The sequence below is a fragment of the Acanthaster planci genome, linkage group LG21, assembly GCF_054643075.1.
Source record: "Acanthaster planci isolate LZ-2023a linkage group LG21, COTS_SCS, whole genome shotgun sequence".
NCBI lineage: Eukaryota > Metazoa > Echinodermata > Asteroidea > Valvatida > Acanthasteridae > Acanthaster > Acanthaster planci.
Window position 1 is genome coordinate 10,837,148 of NC_141797.1, and position 26,050 is coordinate 10,863,197.

At 38.5% G+C, this 26,050-nt stretch overlaps 1 protein-coding gene across 6 annotated transcripts in view; it reads left to right on the forward strand.

The window, feature by feature from the left end:
* The window catches only part of LOC110979963 (rho family-interacting cell polarization regulator 2-like), a 48,235-nt gene extending 22,411 nt beyond the window's left edge, over positions 1–25,824 (forward strand). For 4 of the 6 annotated variants that reach the window (XM_087130941.1, XM_087130942.1, XM_087130939.1 and 1 more), the window contains 20 exons: positions 7,722–7,885; positions 8,221–8,302; positions 9,350–9,373; positions 10,762–10,790; positions 13,118–13,191; positions 13,519–13,616; positions 15,502–15,565; positions 16,112–16,281; positions 16,975–17,126; positions 17,953–18,046; positions 18,188–18,388; positions 18,606–18,742; positions 19,243–19,642; positions 20,052–20,184; positions 20,422–20,580; positions 21,036–21,185; positions 21,688–21,884; positions 22,406–22,489; positions 22,740–22,830; positions 23,380–25,824. In XM_087130941.1, the coding sequence (XP_086987067.1) occupies positions 7,722–7,885; positions 8,221–8,302; positions 9,350–9,373; positions 10,762–10,790; positions 13,118–13,191; positions 13,519–13,616; positions 15,502–15,565; positions 16,112–16,281; positions 16,975–17,126; positions 17,953–18,046; positions 18,188–18,388; positions 18,606–18,742; positions 19,243–19,642; positions 20,052–20,184; positions 20,422–20,580; positions 21,036–21,185; positions 21,688–21,884; positions 22,406–22,489; positions 22,740–22,830; positions 23,380–23,486 (2,610 nt within the window). In that variant the 3' untranslated portion in view covers positions 23,487–25,824. Of the gene's footprint in view, positions 1–1,932; positions 2,459–6,452; positions 7,453–7,721; positions 7,886–8,220; positions 8,303–9,349; positions 9,374–10,761; positions 10,791–13,117; positions 13,192–13,518; positions 13,617–15,501; positions 15,566–16,111; positions 16,282–16,974; positions 17,127–17,952; positions 18,047–18,187; positions 18,389–18,605; positions 18,743–19,242; positions 19,643–20,051; positions 20,185–20,421; positions 20,581–21,035; positions 21,186–21,687; positions 21,885–22,405; positions 22,490–22,739; positions 22,831–23,379 lie in introns of those variants that run through there. The other 2 variants (XM_087130944.1, XM_087130943.1) reach the window with 2 other exon arrangements.
* Positions 25,825–26,050: the final 226 nt, after the last annotated feature.

The following is a 26,050-nucleotide window of genomic DNA, read 5'->3' on the forward strand; positions in this document are numbered from 1 at the left end:
ATTTTTCCCGTCATGGAATTATGTTTTAGGTTGGCTTTAAGGATCTTTATATACACTGAAGCAAAGATGTTTTCTTCATTTTGTTTAATCTTTTTGGGGGGACTGAAATCCATCAAACTTGCCTGTATTCTCCTGTGATTGTGGAGTAGGCTGGGTAGGGGAAGATGCTGTATCATACTTTCTTTGTTTTTTGGAGGGACATGCATTAATTACCCTCAGGGTCTTCACTCGTTGTGGTCCGTGCCTCAACTTGGTCCTCCGATTTCAGTATGATTGTATGCACACCCTCAAGAATTAGGGTTAAATTTACTGCTTTGCTATTTTGTCACTAGAGTTTGGTATTTCCTTTTTCCTCTTTCTTTACAACTTCATGCTGGTTGAGTATCTGGTTACACAGGATGTAAGGTATTGACATGAACTGACTTTACCAAGACCTGCTCTAGTACAGGTCAGGATTTGCACCCGTAGACAAATTCAAAGAGAAATTTTTCCAAAATGGTTGTGCAGTATCGTAGTAAACAGTTTCTTGTATTTGTGACCTGTTTTCACTCACTGAATGTGTGATTGGTGTTTGATCTTTTCATGCCTCCATGGTTTGATGGAATTTGTTGGGTCAGGTGAACTTAGAGTTCACTGATGGATGTACTGTAGCTGATGTTCAGTACTTAATTTAGTGAGCTTGCAAGGAGATGTTAACTCAGGCCATCGACCCCTTCTTTGAATAATCAATAAATCATTCACAGAGCCTCAGAGATTAGCAGATGTCTTCTGGTTACCCATCCAGTGGGCATGCTGTCAGGTCTGATACATGTCAGATGCACCTGTATGGCATCACTATCTGAGGCCATTTAGCTCAATTTCTTCTGAGAAGTATGCACATTGACACTGATGGACTGGTCAGGTTGTCTAATATGTGTGACCAGCAGGCACCAGGTCCCTTATTTTATTTCACCACTTACTGTGAAAACCAATCTAACTTGAAAATAGGTGGCGGCATGATATTGACCTTGTGATGGTCACGCAGGTTACAACTGAACAGGAAAGGTCATTCACAAGTGTATTCCAATCAAGTTACTTAGAATTTGAAATTTAATTGGCGAGGTAATTATGTTCATGTGCATAGCCCAGGCGTACCAAGTGTTCCTATACATGTATACATGTATGTACATATACCTAAACAAGATCAAAGTGTTTCGCATTTGCATTGAAATAGGAAAAGTTGAAATTGTGAAGTGTACATTTCAAAGTTGAATTTTTTTATACATTTTATCACGATTCTGGGAAGTTGTACCTCAAGTTCAAAGATTGGAATGGTGTCACAAATTTCATGTAGTATGTTCATGTTCAGTTACCCATGTAATGTGACAAAGACGTCATTTTTCCATGGAGTCATAGCAGCTCATCACTTCATTGACATTCAAATGCAGGGTGTGCTCTTTTCCTTGAAACCATGCTTCCAATTACATTTATCTGTGGGCCGACACTCAGACTATTGGGCCTATTAATGATCAATAGAAGTTGGTTGGAATTAGAATATTGATGAGCCAAGTATTGATCATGTAAACTCCCTGCAAAAGGAATGTCCTTGATTGCTGTGTTGGGCCTGGTCAATGCATTGTAGACTGTACACTGTACAGGTGTTAGGAGGTTCAAAGAAATGCATAGCTCATAGTGTGCAAACGATGACTCATCCATCAGCCACTGACGTCATCCCCCCTACAAAAATAATGGAATAATCCATTAGAAATCGAACAATTGGTCAGTCTATTGTGATTCAGTTGTCAATATCAGTGACAAAAACTCTTTAATGCGATTTCATCTTGATTAGTTTCACACCCTGTTTAAAATGGATAAGCCTATTGTTGGTGTTTGTTTGGGTGGCACCATTTTTATCCAGAGGGTTGTTTTTATGTAATCCCATCTCAACACGGGGCTGTGTTCATTGTGTCAATAGAGTCGTGCAGTAATGGTACTGGCCTGTTTTTCTGCTCCAGAAAGCGTGGGATTTCTCCCCTTATTAGTCATTGATGTGGGATTCTCACATGGTTTCGGTTGTTTACAACAGGACTGGTTAATGTGTTAGAGCTCTATGAGTGATTGGATTGTTCAGGGATACTTCCTACATCTACATGTAAATCCTGATTTATATGTCTACATGTGTGTTGTGGAGATTACTGCTGAGGATGGAGATGTAACAGATTGCCCAGAACTACAGCCAGAGCTAGCAGCTGTTTTTAATTCTGCCAGTTTCATAGATTCGTGGCTTGTGAACATTCTCAAGTTGTGGACCATTTTTGGATTGCTGTGAGAACTTGACAGGTTAGGAACAAGGAAAGAAGGAATTAGAACTGAACTGAATTGGTTGGATGGACTGCTTGTGACTCCTTGGAATTCATTGAAGGATTCATTTAAGTGGATATATTTACCGGTAGGGTACGGTACATCACTGGTTCTCAGGGTAAGTATTCTGTTGATAGAATCCACACTTCTCTTTTTTTCTGTTTTCTTCCTGAGTTTCTTCAATGATGACCGAGAATTTCTGGTTAAAACATTTTTTTTCTACATGTATTCACAGCACAGGCAGATTTTCTTTGTTGATTAGTTTGAAGAGGCTACAACTGTAGCTGTGCTCGATCTCCACTAGTCTGAATTACCACATTAGAGCCATTTACAATGTACCATCAGCTTAGTCCTTTTCCGAAAGTAGAATTTAGAAAAGAAATTCCTTAGGGTCCTAGCAGCAATGGCCTAACATGACTACTTCTGCATCGTTAATTCGAAAACAATTTGTACAAAGTAGGGTCACTTGATTTCCTCCATGAGCCACAAGGAGGCAGTTACGTGTGCAGCAGAGTTCAGATTTGTAGAATGTAGGCCCACATGTAATTCTTGGACTCAAGAAGTTTTAGCAGATAAGTCGCCTGAAACATTCATTTTTTTCAACAAGGTGATCGTTTATTTAAAAAAAACATATCACTAAGTGTTTTCAAAAGATGCCCCTCTGTTAAGCTAATTTCTAACAAGTACTAGTATATCTTGAAATTATTTCTGACACACTGGAACACCAAACTCTTACAACAAGATTTCAGTCCAGTAGAAAAATCAAGACTGACTAGATATGGGTAATTTTAATGGGTGCATGTTTGTTACTACTAGTAACCTCTTATTAATCAGATGATGTCCAAGTCAATGTTTAATAGTGTGACGCTTACTATAAAGTCTTCCCATTCCAAACATGTCAGGTCATACACCTGTCAATGGAATCAAGTCATCAATCATGCACTTGTCATACAAACCCTCGTTATGTAATTGTATTCAAGCATTTAACCTAGCACTTTGTCCACCACCAGTGAAGTATGCAAGCTCATTCAGAAAGCAGCCTTTTGTGTAGAAGTCACATGTGGGAAATGCAAACAAGACCCATGAAAGAGGGAACTCCATCCTTGTTTTTTTTACCCTACTGTAAAAGTCTGTGGTTTATTGGTAGTTACAGTGGCATAGCAGTACAACCATTTGAATTAATTTTTAGTTTTAAAGAAGATACTAGATTGTGTTCACAATATTTGGTCTACATTCATGTGTTTTTGAAATAATTTTTATGTTTTTTAAGTGAACCGATTATGGTGTATTCCAGCTTTTTTCCTGCTTACATACGCGCCCATGCACACACTGAAGTTTATCTTGGTGATTTTGGGGGTAAAATTATCAAAAAAAATATTTAAAACCTAAAGTGAAGTTTGGATTTTTCAGTTGTGATTGTCAGTCAATTGGTTTAAATGAATGAAATGTTAAACACACCACCAGTACATTTTCAATGTATATGTATATAACAGATGTGCACCTGTTCATGTAGCTAGACTTACAAAAAAATTACATATATGTAAATTTATATGTACAAATAAAATACCTTTAAAAATGTACATGTACATGTATATGATTCACATTGTACTGTACTCTATACATGCTGAAAATGCTTTAATGGCAAGGTTGGGCTCTGATGAATTATAAACAAACCACTGATCAGACCCTCAACCTTCACAAGGCCAGAAAGTACACCTACATGTACATGTTCTTCAGGTATTGCTCAGTGGTAACATTCACTATAATTAATTGACATCTACCTTCGTGATAATGATATGCATGCACAGTGCAGTTGAACACCTGTAGAGTACGTGTAGGTCACACCAGCATTGAGTTAACGACAGAAAATACATGGATTTCATAAAAGCAAGGAACAAAGAGAGAAATGGATAGGAAATTCTGTCCTGTAGATTTGATTTTATGGCTGTTTTTATTGTGAGAGCTTTACAGTTGGTGTGATCATTACAATATGGTATTGAATTTTGTAGTTTCACTTGTGTGGTTTCATTCACGTGCTCTCTGGTCAGTTTCTTTTTTGAGGGGAGGGGTGGCTCTTGTATCTTTCATTCTCTTTCCTGAACCACAAACCAGGATGTACTAATGGTGTAATCTTTGTTTACCAATAATATTCTACACCTTGTTATCTTAGTCACAAAAAGTACAATGGCCTGAAATCCTATCCAGTTGGAGAATCTGGGAAATGATATCATCAACGTCTGAAGCATAGATGGTTTACCAACAAACATGACAAATAGACAGGGAAAACCTTGAAGGGCAAATGATGCTGTGGTTTTGATGGATTTATGTCCTGTTGAATGCATACCATTCAGTGATTCATTCATTCTGATAAGGGTATCATGTTCATATTTGCCATATATAGAATTCCTTCTGCTTTGGAATGTACTAATTTCGTGTTGATCAAACTGGTGCCAAGATTTTATCTTAAACTGATCTCTGTTGTTTGATATTGTCAGTGCTGTTGTCATGTAATGAGACTTGGTGTCTCTGATCTGCCAATTCCATTTTGGACTCCACACTTGCCCGTTTCTAAATGTACCATTTGCCTCCTAGTTGTACTGTAAGGAAAATTGACTATTTGACCATCCGTATACATTGCACAATATTCCTTGAAAACTTTGCCAGTTTTGCCATATGCTGAGGTGGACCATTTCACTATTTGTGATCTTCTACCCATCTGCATACAACTTGATCAGGTTAGGAATAGGAAAATTAAAATGGTGATAAGCACCACAGTGTCTCGTTTGTGTAATGTGGTGAATCCCCTCCATGTTACAAAGTCCTATGGGACCAGTTCACTTGATAGCACAGAAAATTTGATGTACACAGCAAATACATGCACTTGTATGTATGTACTTGAAATGACACTTACATTTAAAAAGTCGTTGGGTAGAAATCCAGTCTGGTTTATTGTTTACTAGTTCCAATTTTGCTTTAAAAAATATTAAGATTGTGCTTGGGCTAAACATGTCAATTCCTCTGTAAGTTTTGTCTCCCGTGTTCTTGCTTAGTACATGTACTGTACACATATGCAGGTTACAAGTCCTCTGGAAAACAACCACATTTACAACTTTAGTCATGTTATATTTTAACTTGAAAAAAGTACAATGTATCTAAAAAAGATGATCAATGCCATGAAGCTGTGTTCGCTGTAGGAGTTAACGCAACATGCTGCCTGGGGGACAATACAATATCAGCTTTGTCCCTGTTTATGCATGTAATGTTGGTGGGCATTCATGCAAATCTTACCAACATTCTGTTTTACTGTTCACCTGTTTAGTTCCTCAGTTACCATAGTTACATGAAGTCAATTGACTGTGAAGTTCACTCGGTGGTTCATCAATTATTGAGGAGAGTTTTAATCTTTGCATGATACGGTACATGTACATGCCCACGGTTCAGAATTCATCCATGTTGAGTTGAGTAAACAGTGACACTACCTCTACATGTGTTATTATAATGGCTCATTTGTTTGCAGAAAAAAAGTTTTTCATACGTATCTTTTTCGATGTATCAGGAATTCTGTTCTTTTGAACTCAACACTGTTGCTATACCTCAGGGCAAGGTTTTGCTTTGTTACAGTACATGAGAGACACCTTCCTCAATACACTGTTTTCAATGGATAAGAAGGGCACAAAGGAACCAGTCCATTCCAGAGATGGTGTCGCTATGCAAAAGCTTGCCCCGAATCACAAGGTACATGTACATGTATACGGGTAGCAACAGTGTCTTTAGTCTAGGAAATTCAAATTGTAAATGTTTGTGTTCAATCACATGACACAGTTTACCAGATTTATTCAAATTTAACTCAAAAAGGCTTCTTACTTGTGCACTTTCCTGTGGAGGGGGGACCACGGTCTACTGAGCGCCATCATGCAAACAAAGTGTGGCATCATCAATACTGAGGTCTGTTGCCATGAAAACTTACTCAACTGGAACTGAAAATTTCCTCACCTTTTGTCAATTTGTGACAAGTTGGCATTTCATGCATACGCCTGAAACCACATACACTGTACATGTACAGTGGATATTGACCAAAAATTTCACTGGACAAATGCCTTTTATTGGATGTACGTGTAATCTTCGTACACGGATGTCGGTTTCACCTCTTGCATACCAGGACACCGAACAATTTAATATTTTATGCCAAGCTGAATTCTCTGCTCATCTTTGTCAAGTTGTGCACTCCACTGTTGGGTGTTTACAGCTTCCTTGTCAGCAAACTACTGCGGGTTATGTGTGTACACTCTTCAAAATCTGGATTTTGTATTTCCGTGTTCAGGAAGACTTTAAAATGTAGATCTACCCTCGCAGTTGACGCTACAGTTGATGTGAAGCAAGTACATGTACATGTATAGTATGGTACTTGAAACATTGTATGGGAAGTCCAGACCACTTCATGTGTGGTTCTGTAACATGATTGCACATTGCACATGTACATTGAGCAGGTACATTGAGCAGGAACGCAGCATTTTTCTTCAGAACAGGCCTACTGTGATGTTTGGATTTCTGGGCAGTGGTCAAGCTTGTTTTTTTTTTGTACCTTTTGGATGAGCTGGCTCTCCGTTCTTGAGGATGCAAGGCACATACATTGACCATACTTTGTGGAGATTTGAGGAGTTGTCTATTCATGTAGTCCACATCTACATACATGTATACACACAGTAGACAGATGACATCATTTACGGGCAAGTGGAAATGTCAAGATCTGTGCATTTGTAAAGTTGGAGTCTGATGTATGTAACAAAGCATGTTAAGCCCTGTACTGGCAATTGAAGAGCAAGTAGGCAGGGTTTGACCACCACAACTTGTACCTAGATGTCAACAACCGGGATTGAACATACATTGCTGTGTGAGATACTTTTCAACAAATCGTGTCGCTGTTAATTGAACAGCGCGTGGACTTGTCCTGTATACCTCGGACATCTACAGTTGCAATTAATTTAGAAAGCCTTCACACGGTTGTTGACTGGCTGCCTGCTACAAGTATTTTCATTTGTTTTGAACACTGAATTTGCCGGAGTTCTTCCAGATGTGTGAATTCATACTGTAATGGATAGAAATTACTCCGAAGTAAGGCTTATTGATGTTTTGAAAGTTTTATGAATTGATTGAGATTTTATTTGAGAATGTACTTTCTCTGAGAACTGTAGCGAAAAATTTGTGATTAACAAGCAGGATGTTTTACTGTGTTAGCTAAAAAGATAAAACTAGTTACTGGTAATTTAGAGTGCTTCACATGTAAGAGGCACATCAGTTTGAGAAAAAACTTTTAAAAATCCGAGTCTTCTCAGAACTCTAGAAATTTTCAACATAAACTTAATCATGTTTGTTTCTTGTAGGGTCTGAGGGGTTTTGGGACCCCCAGCAGACAAGGCAAGCTCAAGGAGAGACGAGGTCGACAGAAGATGTTAACCCCGCCCGGCAACCACGCATTGAAGATGCCTCGACAACCAAGACCCCAGCGTATGCACACCATCCTGGAGAGCCTCAAGAAAGGCTTAAAGTAAGAAATGTCTCTTTGGAGTAATTACAATGCAGCTATTCCTACAAAAACTCAACGGTATAATTGCAGTGTTTACGTGTACCTGTGTACTTAAAAACTGACCAAAGAGGAACTGCACTTCTTGTAAAATCAACTCAGAAAAGAATGTCTGTCTTTTCTCAGTGTAATGTCTGTCAAAAACATTTTTTAAAACAGCCAAAATTTTTCAACTAAACTAGGAACAGAAGAATTCTCTCCCTTTGCCACTAGAATTTGGGTTGTGTGACCTAGCTTTGTGTGAACTCAAGAAATGTAGATCAAAAGACAAGACATTTTCTCCTTTTTTGATGCTGTAGGGATACAATAGAACAGAGTAAGGAGAAGTTGGATGTGATGGAACAGCATCAACATGATCCACACTCATCCTCTTCCAGACAGGTAAGAAGAAGCTAGTCTTGGTTCAAGAAATGGGTCTCTTCATAGAGCATGTTGGATTCAAGACTAATCCCAAACATGGCAGACAACTGCTCCTTATTCCTGATGAAGCCATTTTGATATTGTTGATCAAATGCTGTTTTATAAACTGCTTTTGAATGGGATGATATCAGACCATGAAGTTTCCAAGCCTCCCTTTCAGTTTTTGGCATAAAACTCTAATGTAGTATATTTTATCACAAATCTGAAATTATTCATCCGAGCAGGCAGGTAGTAACTTGACAGGACATTTCATTTTATTTTTTCATTTTATGCTTTCAAGGTGCACAAGTGACGACTTAGCCTCACATTCAATTTCAATATGGCCGACTCATGAATAAGGACTATTAGCCTTTTAGAGAGGTTTGCAGCAGCACCGTGCAAAGGCATCTCTAAAGAACCAGAGGGTACTCAAGCTGTCTGACGGTATGCTTTGTCCATTGGCAGGAGACTGCCTACAGACACTGGACAGAGCATACTGTCCAAAACATTGAGTACCCTGGTGTACTATTCAGAACCACACTTACTCAAAAAGAGATGCCCTTGCACAGTGCTACCACAAACCTCTCTACGTCACATGTACATGTAACTTTTCACCTTTGCCACGAAAATCTTCAAAGCACATCCGACTATTACTATATTAGCCTGTTACATGTTTGGGATTGTAATTAGGTACTGTTGGGACACAAATCCTTGTCTTAAATGTAAATGGTCCTACAAGGTACCACTCTCAGTCTGCATCGGAATCTGTTGTCTAGAGCTAGGTCTAGGTCTTCGCTCCATTCAAAATGCATTGAGATGCATAGACAATAGACCTAGCCATAGCTCTGGAAGCCCGTTTCGGACATGTCCTCAGTTTCTTACTGTTCATAAGACTGCCTTCTATTAATAGACACAAGCCATGGACAGACGAACCAGTCCATGTATACAGTGTCCCTTCACACAAAGTGCATGGCCTTTACAATTTTTTTGGTCATTTGAACATTGACGTTTCTTTTTCTTTTCTTTCAGGGCTTTCATTACAATCTAGAGAAGGTGAGTAGACCTATTCCTCTGTCACCAGAGTGTGGCAATTTTATGAATATGTAAATTTTACTGTCTCAGTTCACATCCAAACGTGTCTTTATAACAGTGGACTTCGACCCTTTATCGCCCCATATGTTACATGTACCGGTAGTTTACAGAATTCCTCGTCATGGGTGAGGTTCTTTTGAGCAGTTAATATTTGCAAAATGGTATGATACCTTTTTGAGACACAGTGAAGGTTTTGAAACTGTGAAAACCAGAATACATGTACACTGTTTGAGTTGTACATGGATACATGTACCTGTAAAAAAAGGGGAAAATTGTTATTTGATATTATGACATGGAGCTCATCTTTTGGACATGTCATGAATTTTGATGGATTTTACACAGTTATGTAAATTGAAAAGAAAAGCATTTTGGCATTGAATTATCTGTAATTTTTCCTCAAACTTTTTTTCCCTTACAATCTGCATAGAGCTACGTACGTGTGAGCGTATGTTGTGACATTTATCTATGACCCCTAGCACAAATCCATTTCCGTCCTGGGATGTTTGTTTGTCCTTTTTTTCACTTCCTTTACCTCAGAGCATTTGAAGGGGAAGTACATGTATTGTGAATTTTGTCGCTGGACACACGCCCTTGTTGTATAATGGATTGACTATTGGTACATGTATAGAAGTTGGGATTTGGACGTATCTTTCTCATTTCTTTTGGAAGGGAGGGGGAGGCTATAATGAACCAAGATCCTTAAGACTTCCTTGGTACAGTTCCCCTGAAGTTACTCAGTTCAGAGTACATGTAGTGGTAATAGCTAGAAGTGATTGAGATTTTTCCACAACTTTGACAAAAACTAATGGCCAACAGTGGTGATGAAAAATGTATTGGAAGTCAGGATAGTGTGATATGTAGCACATTCAATCCAGGGGGAATAAGTCCACCTTGGTGTCTGGTTTGGTTTCCGGTTGTGTCTGATATTGTGCTCATTAGCTTGAGTCTTCTTTCAAGACTCAAAACACCACAAATTGATGATTGAAATAACTCCTACCACTACAAATGAGAAAGAGAGATTGATAAAATTTTTTGAGCCTACATCCGTACATGGCTGGTGTCTGGTCCTTTCCCTTGGGGATGATTCAATATAATTTACCCCTGACAAAGAATGTTGGCAATATTTTCCTCACGTGTGTACATTTTGGTCCAAAAATACCTCTGTATGAGAATTCAGACCTAAAGTGCTAAAAGCAAAGACTTGCAATTTGATCTCTTACCTTTAAGTTTTCTAGACATTTCAAATGACATTTGCAAAAGTCGTTTTAATTTTCTTTCAATCTGTAGCCTCTGAAGGTGCATTTCAGTTGTGAGTATTGATTCAAGTTTTGTTTGGTTTCCTTCCCCAGCAAATCAAAGTTGCCGAGAGATACATAAGGTAAGCGTAATGTTTCAAAAAGTTTCTTTTATTTTTAAAAACGATTTTGTTTTCAATAACACCATTTTGTGTTTCGTGCGAGGCACAGAATGTTTGGTTTTCCATGCAGTACTCTGGCATGATGGATGCCACTTCCTACTGGTTGGAATTGATTAGGGTAATGTGAATGGGACATACATGTAGCAGAAATACATGTACTTTATTAATCACAGCTTGTGTGAGAAATCATTAGCCCTAACTCTCCTCAGTCCTCCAACAGGTGAAGGATTGAGGAGGGTTAGGGTTAATGCAGTTGCTTGGTTTGACGCTGATTTGTTTCATAACCTTCAGGAGAGCAACGTTTCATTCAATTTTCTTGTTCACAAGAAAACGAAGCATTTGTGATCACTCCAAAATATACTACTTATTAACAACTGATCATCCTAACACCAAAAAATACATGTAAAACTGTCAACTCCCCCTTAAATGTACATGTACTTGAAATACGTTGGCATTGAAGTGAAGCAGTTGAGCATGATATACATATAGTACATACAGGAAACTAAAAGCACAGCCTTTGAACTTCAAGTTTGGCAGAAAAGAAGCCGTGAACTACAACACTGAAAAACCAGTCTATTGGGTTTAGAGTCAGTGTACCCCGTGGGAACTTCAACAGTTTTAACCTTGCTTGTAGTGGATCTGGAGAAATTTAAATCCGAATTTGAGTCAGTCTCAGAGCTCAAAATAGCAAGCAGACACTGTATTGTAAATGGCCCCTTGGTTTGCTGCATGATCATGTTACAATCTGGTCAGTCTCCATCACTATTGTATGCTAAATTCATGGTGACTGCCTTCACCAGACAGGCATGTTGCTATCAGGGGCTGCAGTCAGCCACCCTGTCTCCAGCTGGGTCTGAGATGTGGTTTCTATGGTCAACAAAAACATCAGAGAATGAAATCTAAACTGAAATGAAAACAAACATAGCATGGCTCCCCAAGGATTGTAGTATCTGTTTTAGAGGATGAAATTAAATTTTATTGACCTGCTTGTGTTGACTTTGTCTGTAAAATTTCCTTGCTATGTAGTCTTCAGTGTTCAGTGCTTCATGAAAAGACTGACTCTTTGTCAGAAAACTTTTTTTTTCTGGGTGTAGCTTTGTATGGCACCTGTTGGATGCTGATGAAAAAGTGGTTTTGAAATCTGTCTTTTTCAGACATCTGAATGAGGAGGGTTTTAAATTCTGAAACTAAATAAATGTTCATGTACATAGGAGGCTACTTTGTTTTAATGCTGTGTGCAAATCTTCCATTTTCCATAATTTTCATTTATTTATAGTGGCTATTTCAGATGGTACATGCATTCTTGTATGTCCAGTTCTGCCATATTTGATTTTTAAACTTAATCTTGATAAGTACAGTGACTGTTGCAGTTTTTGAAGTAAAGAAAAATTGTCTTCAGACTTGTGAGTTGCTTGATTTCAGAAATGTAAATTGCACGTATTGAGGTTCGGAATACATGGAAATTGGAATTGGAAATGGATGTTTGTGGGGAAAGGAAGTAAGATAATTGATTTTTGTGGTTTGGAGCTTCTCAGAAATTTTGTCTGAGGTCTTGGACAAACCCGGTTAAATAATCTCAGAGCCACACGGACTAAAAAAGAATGCATGTGTCACTGTGTGTTTTTACAGATTTTGTGCTATGGAGTTAAGGCAATCAGCATGCATGATGATTTTGATCCATGCTTTAAAAAAAGGAATAAGATGCAGATACTTCCTTGTTTTCTTCTGTAAGGAAAAATCATCCAAAAATACCCAAACCACCTGGGAATTTCATTCACCACATGATGAAATGGGTTACTGCATAGCCTGTGTTAAAAATTTGAAGTTATAGTGCTCTTGGGACACCTCATGTCACCACAGACCCATTCAAGGATTGTCTAGGGTCAAACCAAAGGTCACAGGGTCAGGTTATAAGGTTGTTGATGGAGGTTTGGTTGCGGGTCCTTATAAGGAGTTGAGGTGTCCCCCAGGATATAGATGCCAGACCATGAGGTTCCTGTACTATTGTGGGTGATATCTCATAATCCGAGATGTCATTTGTATGATGTGAAATGTCTGGTTTTTAGAAATTGCTTAGAAATATGTGGGACTCTCTTTTCAAAAGTTTTCAGTGATTTTGAAAATGACAAGGGCCAGTTTATGGTATGCATCGGTATCTCAGCAAACAGGCTTAGCAATCTCCAAAGTTTATGTTTATTGTAAAAGTTGGTGTTCAAAATGATATCAAAAATGCACTTGTGCCGTGATGAGATGTTTCTTCATTCTCTCAGTCTCTTTTCTCTCTCCAGAAAATTACAGTTTCACCTTGCCAAAGTTGAAGAAGTGCATGAACAGTACGACAAGGAATTGAAAGTTAGAGAAGGTTAGACAACATGGGCATTTTTGATGGACTTACTCCGACAATCCTGCCATTTTGATTTATTTGAAATAGGAGAAGACATGTCTTGAGTAGAAATGCAAACAGCTGCTTCCTAACAAATTCATTTCAAATCTGTTTTAAAAGTTCCAATTGTCTTATTTTTGCGACTGTTCGGAACCGTAATAGATCAATAGTTTCCTTACATTAGTACCAGATATTAAAATTCTCTTACAACTGTTGTTTGCAAGGAACATCACTCCATCTTTTAAGTCACAGGTGCATATAGAGTTGTAACCTTTTTATGACCCTTTTTGTCTCTTGCTACATCAGGTGCGGTGAATGTGGTCAAGGCTTATGCTGACACCAATCTCCCTCACGCTAAAGAGCCAAGCAACGAAGCTAAAGCTGGTGTCAGAGATTGCACACAGGTGAGAACGAGATCTGAGTTCTGTCTTGAAATTTCTCTTTCTCATCCTGAGATGTGTCCATCATTGTCAAACGTCCAGAGCGTCCCAACTGAGGAAAATAATTTGAAATAGGGACAAAGTTTGTCATTTCTTGAATTTACATGTACATGCACATGTGCTGAGTGCCTGTCAGGTATTCAGGTCACGAAACATTGGGTCTGAGTCCCAGTCCGAGTCACATCTCTCAAGTCCAAATCTGAGTAACAAGTCATACAAGCCTGGGGGGCCTGTTACAAATTACCAAGTGATCATTCCACGTAAGATGCTTTCGCATCTTTGTAGCAGATAATGACACCTTAAATTAACTTTTAAATGTAAATTAAGAATTCTTTAGGACTTGCATTGAAAGAATCTATACAAAATCTCCTTTTATGTTTACAAAATATTGACAATGAATTTTTAATTTCTTACTGACGTTCAACATTCAAGCGTCTCCTCAAAACACAGCTGTCTGATTTGTCTCTGTTTGGGTTTCCTCGTTTTCTCAAATAATTTCTGTTTTCTTTGGCATTTCCTTCATATTTATTTTGGAATAAGCATTTATTGTTTAACTGTTATTTTGGGATAATTACTGAGTGGGCCTAACCCATGCCTGTACTCCTTTTGCTTGTGTGTATTTGGATGTTAAGTATTTTGATGACCTTGTGTAGGTCTTAACACCAAGCCACAGCACCCAACCCACAGGAAGTAGGTAGCTTGGCTGTCCTTGGATAACCCCTATAGAAATCTATCCTCACCAATTGTATCCCCTACATAAGGAACCAATTAATCCTATACCCAGACTCCTATGGAGACAGAGATATGGAAACCATCTGTGTTGGGCTAGATAAGGTTATTCTGTGCAGTGGTTTGGAAGGATTTCACATTTTATACTCAGTGGAGAGAAATGATTCCATGGAGGCAATTTTATTATTTGCATTGTTCTTAGGATTCTGGAACAACTTCGTTCTTGAAAACACATAGTCAAGTTCAGCACCTCATGTAGTTTTTTTCTTTCTCTGTGCAGTGTTTGTGCAAGAATATAGTTGAATCTTGTTAATACCAGACTTGGCAAAATACCATGTTCTAACAAAAACTTTGTGTTATCCAAAATGAAACCAATGAAAAGCAAAAGATTGGGACCTGAAAATATCCTTATTATAATCAGAATCTCGTATTAACTGTGAGGTTTGACTGTACGTGTAACTTTTGCTTGTGCTCTGAACCCTGTTGTAGTTCATTGGCCTTTACCAACTCCCATGTACATATGTGTACATGTGATTGCATCTCACAAATCTGAGTGATTCTCAAGTGACCATATAATCAGATTAGATTAAATTCACTGGATCGGAAATCACATCATGTGTGTCAATACACTTCAATTCATGGAGCATGGTAGTTCTATCGTCATTGTGGTTTAGCTATACTGTTTTTTTTTCTATGGGACCTCTGGGATTTTGTGTGTTCCCCAGGTTGACTGTGCTTTTTATAACAACATTTACGGAGAAAGAGGAAATAAAAATGTCCTGTGGAGTTTGGTACCATACCTGTTGAGTTGAGCTAGTACTTGTGGCGATGTGATTTCAGAAGGCAGGAGAGAAATCTCAAATTTATTACCAAAGAATTCTCATTTCTCCTGGTTTAATTGACTTGTTTTTTGCTTGTTGAACTTGATTTACATGTAGTTGACCTTATGGATTGCCTTTTGGAATTGTGCAAGAAGAAAGCTGCAGTGTGTTTGGAATGTCATTCTGATATCTTTCTGACGATTTAAACAGAGGAAATCTTGATGGACAGATCTGCATGTACATTTTGTCAAGTACTGTATGGATTAACAGCCAGCTGATATTTGGGGTTTCTTTTTCAGAGTCTTTGTCAAATGGAGGCTGAATTGGAGGCTAATCTAGGTGCATTTGTTGTTAGAATAGATGGTGAGTATGAAATGACAGGTGCTTAATAGACTTGTTTTCAAGACAGTGACGCTGTGTCTGTAGTCTGTATCATCCAAGTGTTATCCCTGAGATAATTGAGCCTTATTTCACAGGTCACAGGTCAGTGACTAGTCAATCAGAAGTTAACCACTATCAAATCAGATCACACGATAGGCTTGCATGAAAATGAGTCTGTAATGGAAGCCATTTCTTTCAATAGTCGGCACTGCGTAATTACTTTTGACCTGACTTACATGTACACGTGTGGTAGACATTAGGAATTATTCAGAAGATTCTGTGCATTTTGCTGTTGGCTCTTGAAATGGCAACATTGAGCGGGGTTCATATCTAAGTATAAGTCTGACTCTTTGCTCACCTCGGCGTCAGAAGTCCGTATTATCAAACTTTTTCTCTGATTTCTGATCCTTGTACATTGTTCCTTAACTAACTTAAATTAACTAATTCTCGGGAAGCACTGTCAGGTATCGCTTTCTTTAATTTCCCATTCACACAAGGGAGATACTTCCTGCATGTCTCCCCCTCCAGGTATCGCAGGGTTCGCCAGGGTATGTCGAGGGGACATCTATGAGGTTGTCTTCAAATACGGGTTACAGAAGTGGAAATTAAGATGTAAAGTGGAGAAGGATTTGAGTCAGAGCTGGGATGTGGAGGAGATTGTTATGTACCCGATGTTGGCTGACTTCTTGACAATTAAGGTACAGAAAATGACACAAAATATTGAAAATGGAATCATACTTATTGCCACCTGTACATACATGTAATGGCAACGTTCTTCCAATTTGAATTGTTACCTCATTTGATTATTTCAAAGCCTCGCAGGGGCCAATTTTCATAGAGCTGCTTCAGCACGGAATTTGCTTAATTGCGAAAAAAACCTTGCTTAATAAATAAAGGTTACCAGCTCCAAATCGGTGTCATTGTCATGCTAACCAAAAGACAGGTGAATACCATTCCAAACCAATATACATCACATTGAGTTTTGGCTAGTAATCTGATTTATCAAGGAAGGTTTTTTCATGCTTTGTGCTTAAGCAGCTCTATGAAATTGTTCTAGAGATTGTGCATGGCAGCCCCAACTTTCCAGTAACTGATTTTGTTACGGAGGGATAGCACAAAAGGTCTACTCGTGTATATCCCTGTGGAACAAAAGCACTTGCTGGGATAATGGCTGCATGCACAGCCTCTACATGGAAATCAATGTAGTGAAACTGAAGAGTGTTTTATGTTGTACTGTAGCATTTTTTGCCCAATTGTTGTCTTGAGTGGACAGAAACTGTTTCCTTTTTTAACTGCTGATAGAAATAAATACCAATGAAAACCAAAGTACATTGCTCATGAATATGAAATGGATTGGTGTTCATATCAACAAGTTTTGTTTCTGTTTTTAGGTCACTGAAATGCGGGGCATCGCAAGATCCAACATGGTGATTGGTAGCTTAGAGTTTGACACGTCAGATTTCTACCAAGCCAACCCTCAGACACTGACAATAGATGTTAACGAGAACGGGACCATTAAACTTAATCTGGTTGTTACATGGAGGTAGGTTCATAGAGTCCAACAGGTCCATGAATAGAGGCTTTGCATGGTTGCAGTCCACAGGACAATTCTTTTGTTCAAAATGGTACGCAAATACTGGGATTAAGGCTCTGGTGAGCATTTGAGCATCTTAATGCCAGGACTTTTACTGGTAATTAGTAAGCAGGTAGCATACATGTACATTGAGAAACATGGTTGGAACTGCATCATATAACAACTTTGTTTCAAAATATTTGTAATTTTGCTCTTGTGTTTGCATCAGAGACATGACCAGTCAACATATTTTTGCATATTCTTGTCTTCAGTGAATGTGTTGGTTTGGATCCATTTACACTCTAGTTATTACTAGCATGTGTGCTTTCACCAGTTTTGTGTCAGTTTCTGGTCAGTGTATGGCTGGTCAGTATATGGCTGGTCAATATATGGCTGGTCATTATAGATGTATGGCTGGTCAGTATATGGCTGGTCAGTACACATGTATGGCTGGTCAGTATATGGCTGGTCAGTATACTTGTATGGCTGGTCAGTATATGGCTGGTCAGTATATTTACATGTATATATTGACTGTACAATAAATGCATATTATACAGGTTAATATATGTTGTGGTATGTTAGCAGGCCAGTGTATTTATATTACCCACTCATGTACTTTGAGTGTACATTTGACAATTAGTCAGCAGGTACCGTACATGTATATTGAAAAATTAGAACTAATTGGAGTTGCATACTAAGTTTTTTGTTCCAAATCTCTGTAAGGATAGTAGATTTAGTTTTGTGTTTGCTTGGGGAACTTACCCAGTCAATATTTTTTGTGTATTCTTGTCTTCAGTCCATTCCACATCAATGAGGAGACCTACAAAAGTCCAAAGAATTCCTACAGTCGGAGAGAGAGGGCCTTCACAGAATCTATCATCAGTACTTCGGTAAGATAAATGCCATTAGTTTTGCCTGAGACACGATGAGTTAAGCTGTGAAATATACAGAAGTTTCTTGTTCTATTAAATAATTCTCTTCAAAGGTGTTAACTGTCAGTGTGAGTTGGTATTTTTTGTTTTTGAATTCAGAAATCTTTCAGCAACGTCAAAGAGCCACCTAAATCACCCAAGCAATTCTTGCCCAAGACGTTAGATCTGAACACATCGCTGACGTTGACTTTGGAAGAAGCCTTACACAATGTTACCAGGCTACTGGAAATCCTGAAAGGTCAATACACTGAACTGGAGCTCCTAGAGAAGCAAGTTGGACATCTGAATGACCTTCTCAAGGTGTGTGACTCACATATTAGTCCTCCAAAATCCTCCAGGATTTTTCAGTATTCAGGAATGTAGAGTCACTGTTACTGTACATGAAGCCTCATGCCCCCGGAAGGACAAAGAGTTGGATATTGTAGGAACAGTTTTGTAAGATGTACAATCAACTTGGTTTTGTAGCTGGCATGAAACTTTTCAGTGTCTTACAAATGGTTTTTTGACAATTTTGTAGAAAATCCGGGAGCGTAAAAAGAGAGATTCCACAATGAGTCTGCAAGTGAAGACTGCCTTGGAAAGCTTTGATTTCTTAAATGAAGTCGATGATGATGAAGATGTACCAATTGACAGTGGAAGTAGCAGCATGGATGAGTAAGTCATGTCACATGAAGATGGCATTTTTTTACCTTTGGGAACTATGATCAAACTGTCCAGCCCTATCCGCCCTGCTCTAAAGTACACCTTCTCTAGACAAAGTTTGTTACGCTTACTTGGCTCTTTGCATCAAATGCGCATGAAGTGAGAGCGTACCTTTGTTCGTGCTTGGAGTGGATAAATCGGAAGCCTTCTACTTTGATTGAACCTTCTTGCTTAACCTTAACCCTTCCATATGCTGGATGTCAAATCATATTGAAATTTTGGATTGTGGATTTGGGACTGTTAGGGTTAAAAATTCTTTTTAAATGAGTGGAATAATATATTTCTAATTTTCAAATCGAAATGTCAGGTGAAACTTTATGAACATGCTTCAGTTTTCAGTTTTTGATTGTTTTTAATTGAAAATGCATTCCTAAGGTGTTGAGTTTGGTATTGAAAACACTTGTACATGTACCAATATGCACAGGCAAAGATTTTGATTCTTTCCATTACAGAAATAGATCCAGTTTCACATCAGATGAGTTTTGCAAGTCTCAGTCTTCTGATAGACTAAGCGACTGTGTGAGTCTTGACGAAACTCTCCCAAGAAGAGGTTCCTACCCCTCCTTGTCCTCTTACTCCTCCCCAAGCTCCGCCCCTGTGCCACTGCCTCAGACCCTTCCAATGACGCGAGCCAACCGCAGTTCGCGGATCATTAACTTGGGTGAGAAACGCGAGAGCCGACTCATTGAGATGAATGAGCAGCGTGAGCATCGGTTGGTGGACTCGCCAGGGGAGTCCCACAGCAGGTGTTGGGAAGAGGGTTCGGAGAATTCCCCCAAACTAACAACCAACAGTGACTCCATTGATATGGTGCTGGTGCAACACTTGATGTACATCGAGTACTTGTTGAGTGTAAGTTTAAAATCAGAAAGATTCCCATTGGATTGTGCTGTCAAAAAGAAAGGAATTATGGGAAAAATGTTTCCACAAAATCAAATCTTTCTTGAACAAGGACTCTACTGTCGTTATGCTTCATTGGCAGGTGGTTCTAGAGTTAGAATTTTAATTTTAAGGAACACTGAGTTCCTTTCAAAATTTCCTGTTGAATATTTGGCATTGTAGCACACCTGTTTAATGAAGAATAGATATTGAACCACTTGCTAAGTTCACAGCACAACTGTGAAAGTTGTCTTTTCAAAGAAGACTCTTTGTTATATGATGTATAGGTAATCACTCAAATGGAATAGTTTAAGCTGTAAAATGGAACATTTGTGTATAATTGTGCTGGGAACTAATAGCATATCACCTTTTTTCCTTGTAGCATCTTGGAGCGTTTGGTCCCTTGAAGCTGAAGGAGACCATTGCCTTGCAGAAACTGAAGAAGCAAGCTGTCATTATTGAGCAGTTAGTGGTCTTGTCTGTCTCCAGTACTCCAATTACAAGGGCAGATGATGGTATGTAGGAGCAGATCTTATGCATGATCGCTTGAGGGCGGTATAATGTTCTTTGTGATGGTGCTCACTGAGGGGATATCACCTATCATGAAAATGTTTTTTGCCAAGTCCTGAAAGATTTCAATTTATAGATTTTTTACCTATTTGCTAGAGCTCTGGAATTGGTGCTCATGGGTCTTGGGTTCAAATCCTACTCTTTTTTAAGTTTACATGATATTTGATTTTGTTATTAAACAGTGTTTCCAGAGTTGAAGTTGAACCCCCTTCTTTTGGAGTTCTGGCAGCACTGTGCTGAGAAGGAAGCCCTCTATGTTAATGCCGAGTCATTCCTGCTTCAACTTGATGTAAAGTTCGGTGCCAAACTCAGAACCAGCCATCCAGACATCGCCGATGACGGTAAGTCATATTGATAATTCTATCTGGAGTTGTCAGGGAACCATCGATGAATCCTTGATCACAACGCCTAGAAGACATCACTGACGGTTGTAAACATTACGTTCTCGCTCTTTGATAGTAATATTTGTAAGCATGAAGCAAAAAGGAGCAGCCAAACCTGACAAGCTTTTCAAGACTTCAGCTGGAACAATAATGAGGGAGATTGCTTATCAGACAATTAACGTGGCATTCCTTGGAGTATTTGATGACCACTTGTTACAGTGCATACAGGAATTTCTGCATAAGGATAATTTCTGAAGGAAGATGTTTTCCTGTCCTGACTACTTCTCTGAAGATCCGATAACCACATCAGCAACAGGTGTTTCATAGATATTGATTGAAATCTCTGTAAATTCTCCACTTTTACATTCTACATGTATTGATGTGAAGCATAGTTATTTCTGTTTATGTTACAGTTTTCCAAAGTCTGTGCAATAGAATCATTGAGAGACCAGTCGACCTTTACGACCCCAAGACGATCATCACTCTGTTCCAGTACATTGGTTTCTTTGCCACCGATGATCGTAAGAACCCAGAGAAGTTCATCAACTACCTCACCAAAGATTGTAAGCAGAACAGCATCGTTGCCTGTACTAGTATCTTGTGTTCTTGATCTCCAAGTGTCAACTGCAAACTCTAAGAATCTGTCGTAGAAAATCCAGGAGTATATCGGATATCCTTAAGTATTCCAGGAATCTTTCCCAGAAACTCATGGAACCTGTTCTGAAATTTCTAGGAGCCCATCATGAAAGCCTTAAAATCAATCCTGAAATTCTATGAATCTATCTTGTCAAGCCTTAGTTTTGCTGGACTTCTGCTGGAAAGAAACAACCTCTAGAACTTTGCACCTATCCTGCACAGCTGGGGAAGAGACTTTAAACATGATCTGCAATAGCTATGGAAGATTAAATTTGTAGTAGGAAGTCCTGCTATGCTAGGCCTTCTTGGAACTCTTGGTTCTGCTTTGGAAAGCTAAGGAGAGCTGTAATTTGACATGTTATAGATACAGAGTTAAAAATCAAGAGATGAGTATTTCTATTCAGTACATTCGTATTTATCTTTCAACAGTTGAGTTGACCGCAAGCTTGGAAGCAAGCAATCCTGACCTCCTAAAGGTCTTGAAGAAACTTCCCAAAGGATCGTTACTATCAACAGGCAACTTGCGTGCTCTGGCATTGTTGCTGCTTGAGGACCGTGCCACTATACAAACGGGGGTCAGGGTTTATCTGGAGTCCATCGGAGGGGAAGAGAGGATGAGAAAAAAAGTGAGTGTGTCTTGATGTCAGTTTATAAAGACGGGTTGGTGTTGGGTTGATGTTGAGACTTTGCTTAATGTTTTTTGGAATACTGCTCTTCAGCCATTTTGCCGTTTCACAAATTTCTGAAGATGGCAAAGTCTAGAGTTTTCAATCTTAACCTTTCAGTATTCTTGGAGGAATGGGTGTTAATCACAAGATGAATGGTTTGGATCATGATCCCTGAATTCACTTCATTTATTAAACACTCTGACATGGAAAGGTACCTGACGTTTTTGCCAAGAAGGCACGCCTGACATTGAAAAATATTTTTAGTAGGGCAAACGAAGTGACGTGGCTTTACATCTTTAATTTCAACTTACCCATCGGAGCACAAGGATGGAAATCTTTTATTAGCTGCTAAACTATTTGTTTTTATGTGAGAATGAGGTGATAGCCTCACTTTCAGTTCAAGATGGCCGACTTGTTGATTTTGATAACTCTAAGACAGGTATGGTTCATCTGTGTGCTGTTTTTGTTTTGTTCAACAGGCTGTTAATGTCTACTTGGAATGTTTAGAGGAGAGAGATTTGTCGTTACGTCAGGCTGGATGTGCTGCAATTGCTGCTCTTAAGGTGAGACCAAGTCAACCGATTTTTTTCCCATTCTATGGAGAAAGCTTAGGGAGGCGGATCATTTAGCAAGCTTTTCATCAAACTGCAAACAATTTATGTTCTCCTAACACTTAAGGTTTACAATCAAAAGTCTGAAGTTTCCGTTGCAATAAAGGTTTAATGTTTTCTTGGATTAGTTCCATATTAAACTCTGAATCAAGGCTAGAATGCCAATCAAGAGTTTCTACTTGTTGATGTTATTTTTGCTTAGGCAACTGAGGCCCTGGAACAGCTTCTGTACTTACTACGATGTGACATGGATGATGTCAAGTCCACCGCTAAGGAAGCACTTATGGCATTTGGTAAGCCAGACGATGTCTAAAAGGCTTCGCTGGAGCTAGACATTATTTGTAATATGTAGCAGTGATCTCAGTCTGTTCCTAGTTGTGGGTACTTTCAAGCAGTAGCCAAGTGATTCAAATGCGGCCTTAGAAATAGTTACAGTCCTTTGAGAAGGAAGATATTTTGTGCCTCGTTGGTAACAAAGATGACATTTATGAGTTGACAAAACACTGCTGCGCAGGTGTTAAAGTCAAGAAAAGTACAAGACTAGTCACAAGTAGCAAGGTGAACAACGACAAGGACATGTTTTTGTCACAGTTCATTTGAATAATTGATGACCTGAATTCAGACTGAAAGTATTGTTTTGGTCCTGTGATAGTGTTCATGTTTTTCCTGTTTCATAATGTATCTTGTGAAAATCATGCGCAGTACAGCTTTCTTGGCTGCTATGATGATTTTAACAAAACACCGTAATTAATTGCAGTGAAGACATTCTAACATTAAAAGAGAAGTGAACTGCTCCAGGTTGGAATCAACCTCTTGATGAGTTTTCTCTTTTTGTCGCAAAGGTGAGGAAGGCAGACAGGCCTATGAGCAGATCTCCTACACACCGTATGGTAGTTACAACCATGACTACGCAGAGATTGGTGTTCCCCTTATGACAACAGAGCTATAGGCCTAGACTGGATGGCGTTACGTAGCAAATGTCCACAGTTGCTCTGAGAATTGTATCTAGTTCTTAGAAATACCTAATTCTCTGGAAACTAAATAAGCAGCTGGGGGTAAGCTGTGGATTCTTGATGAGTGTCTGCGTTATGTCTTTGTTGTTGTAAATTCCACCTGTTACTCAAAATGGCTGCCCTTATACTGAAGGGTTGGCTGGTGGTAGATTGGCTTTTATAAATACAACTGTTACTCAGAAGTGGCCACCCTTCTAAAGCATTAGCTAATGGTACATTGGCTTTTACAATTCCACCAGTTACTCAATATGGCTGCCAATACTGAAGGGTTAGCTTATGGTAGGTTGTTCATACAACAGCAGTCCCACCAGATACTGTAGATCAATGACATAACTTATCAACTGTATCACTCAGAAATGAAAGTAAGATCCAAGGAGGATGTGGATTTTTCTTTTAGCTTTATCTGCCATGTCCTGCTTCTCTTCTTTCTTTGATTGCAAATGAATTTGGTCAACATACCTGGGTAGTGTTATGTTATCATTGGTTTGCTATTTTTTTATATTTTTAAAAAAGTCTACTTGTGAAGTACTCTTATCTGTTTCAAAATACCTCATTAGAAATCTTTTTTCACTGAACAGCATTCTGTCTAAAATACTTCGTTATGCAGTTTTTTAAAGCTTCATGTGATCTTTTGGCTCACTTGAACAAGAGCTATATGGGAAATTTTTACATTCTTATTTATTTTGTTAACTTGATGGTGCTCAGAGATTTGCAGAAATTGCTGTTAGCCATTCCTGAAATCTGATTGAAAATTTCCTTGAAATGTGTTGACATTAATGAATAATGAATGACATGTGAAAGTTGGTTTCGTTGCCAGTTTACGGTGTACAAATGTCCCTTTCTGTGAATTTATCTTTGGTAAAAAGTATGAAAAAATGTTTCATCGAAATAAATGATTATCAAGTACTGGAAATTTGAATAGCATTTTTAAGCAAACATTTTTTACAGTCCTTATGATATGAGCAACTATGTTATGGTGTATATGTACGTTATTTTTTAATGAAAGTTATGCAGACTGTATGAGTTAATTTCCTTTTTTACTTGAAGTGCATATAAAAAAACATTTCTGTGAAATTAAGGTCTGTTACAGGAAGATCCAGACATCCGTCGTTGTATTTAATGATCACAACTTTACATGTATCCAAAAGTGGGTTTGAAGCACGTAATGATTTAAGTAAACTGACAAGTGTTCCTATATGAAGTACACTATACAAATTTATTTTGCTACTGAATATATTAGGAAATGATTGGAAGAGGTTAAAAGATCTCTGGTCTGGTGACATTTTCTGTAAAGTCCACCCAAATGATATTTTTAATCAGTCCTATGTTTGGAATTTTTCATCCACCTCTGTGTAAATAAATGTAAATCTTATCTGAAATTTTTTAATCCTACAAAAATCCAAAAGTTTGTGGTCCTGTTGGTTTGTGTACACTTGGTGTTCCCGTTATAACCAAAAGGGGTGTTTCTGATTACATGCGCTAAGATTCTGGACTCAGATAAGTTTTATTCTCATGCAAGTGTAAGAGAATTGGTCATAATTCAAAACTGTGAAAGTACTTGCTTACTGTAGATGATTATGCCGTTTCCGTAAATCTCAAAAGTGCATTTTTAAACAGTTAATCCCAACTTTCTAGTGTCTTTTAGAAGGCACTGGACCAAATCCATCCAAATCCCCTGGGCAATCCACCTTGCTTGCTTCAAAGTCCACCACTGAGGTGGTGGACTTTGTTGATGTACCTACATTGTACATGTAACACACATGGCTAACATGACCTCATCAGTAATGTTGCCATGGCAACATGCACTGAATGCCCCAGCAGTACGTAAGGCCCCTGGACAAAGTCCTTCATACTTTACATGTTGTCACCTCAGGCTTTCTGAACCTCATCAAAATCTGCCGAAAGGGGAATGGATTTTGATGGATTTTGGATGGTTAGTATGAAAGAAAAATGGTTCTGGAAGTATTTGTGTAGTTTTAATCACAAGGCTCCGTGGGCTTTTTCTTTGAGCTCCTGTGCTGTACTGCATACTTGGACATTTCACAAAGCTGAACTGTAAAATAAGTATCCTATAAATATTGTATCATAAATCAGATTATTCAAAGATGTTTATTTTGTAGAAAGATTCTTGCAAGATATGTGTAACAGTAGGATTTTGTCAGTCTTGAAATAGTCCTACTTTCCTCTGGTAGATCAGCCCAAGTGGCTTGCGTGTAGTCAGCTGCATTTTGTTTCTGAATAAAGTTGGACGATCCAGGTTCTATCAGTCTATAATTACCTGGGTACTTTGTGTGTTGCTGCACTAGGTTAAGGCTGGGTTTGGGATTACGGTCAGGGTGGAGTTAACATGAAAGAATAGCCTTGGGTGAGTTTGGGATAGGATTGGTATGAGGTTGGGACTTGAGCAAGAGTGGATCCGGAGCCAAATTTTTGGAGTCTGTTTCATTTGATTTCATTTTAAATCCCTTGCAAAAGCATAAAAAAGTGCCTGGATGTAGCC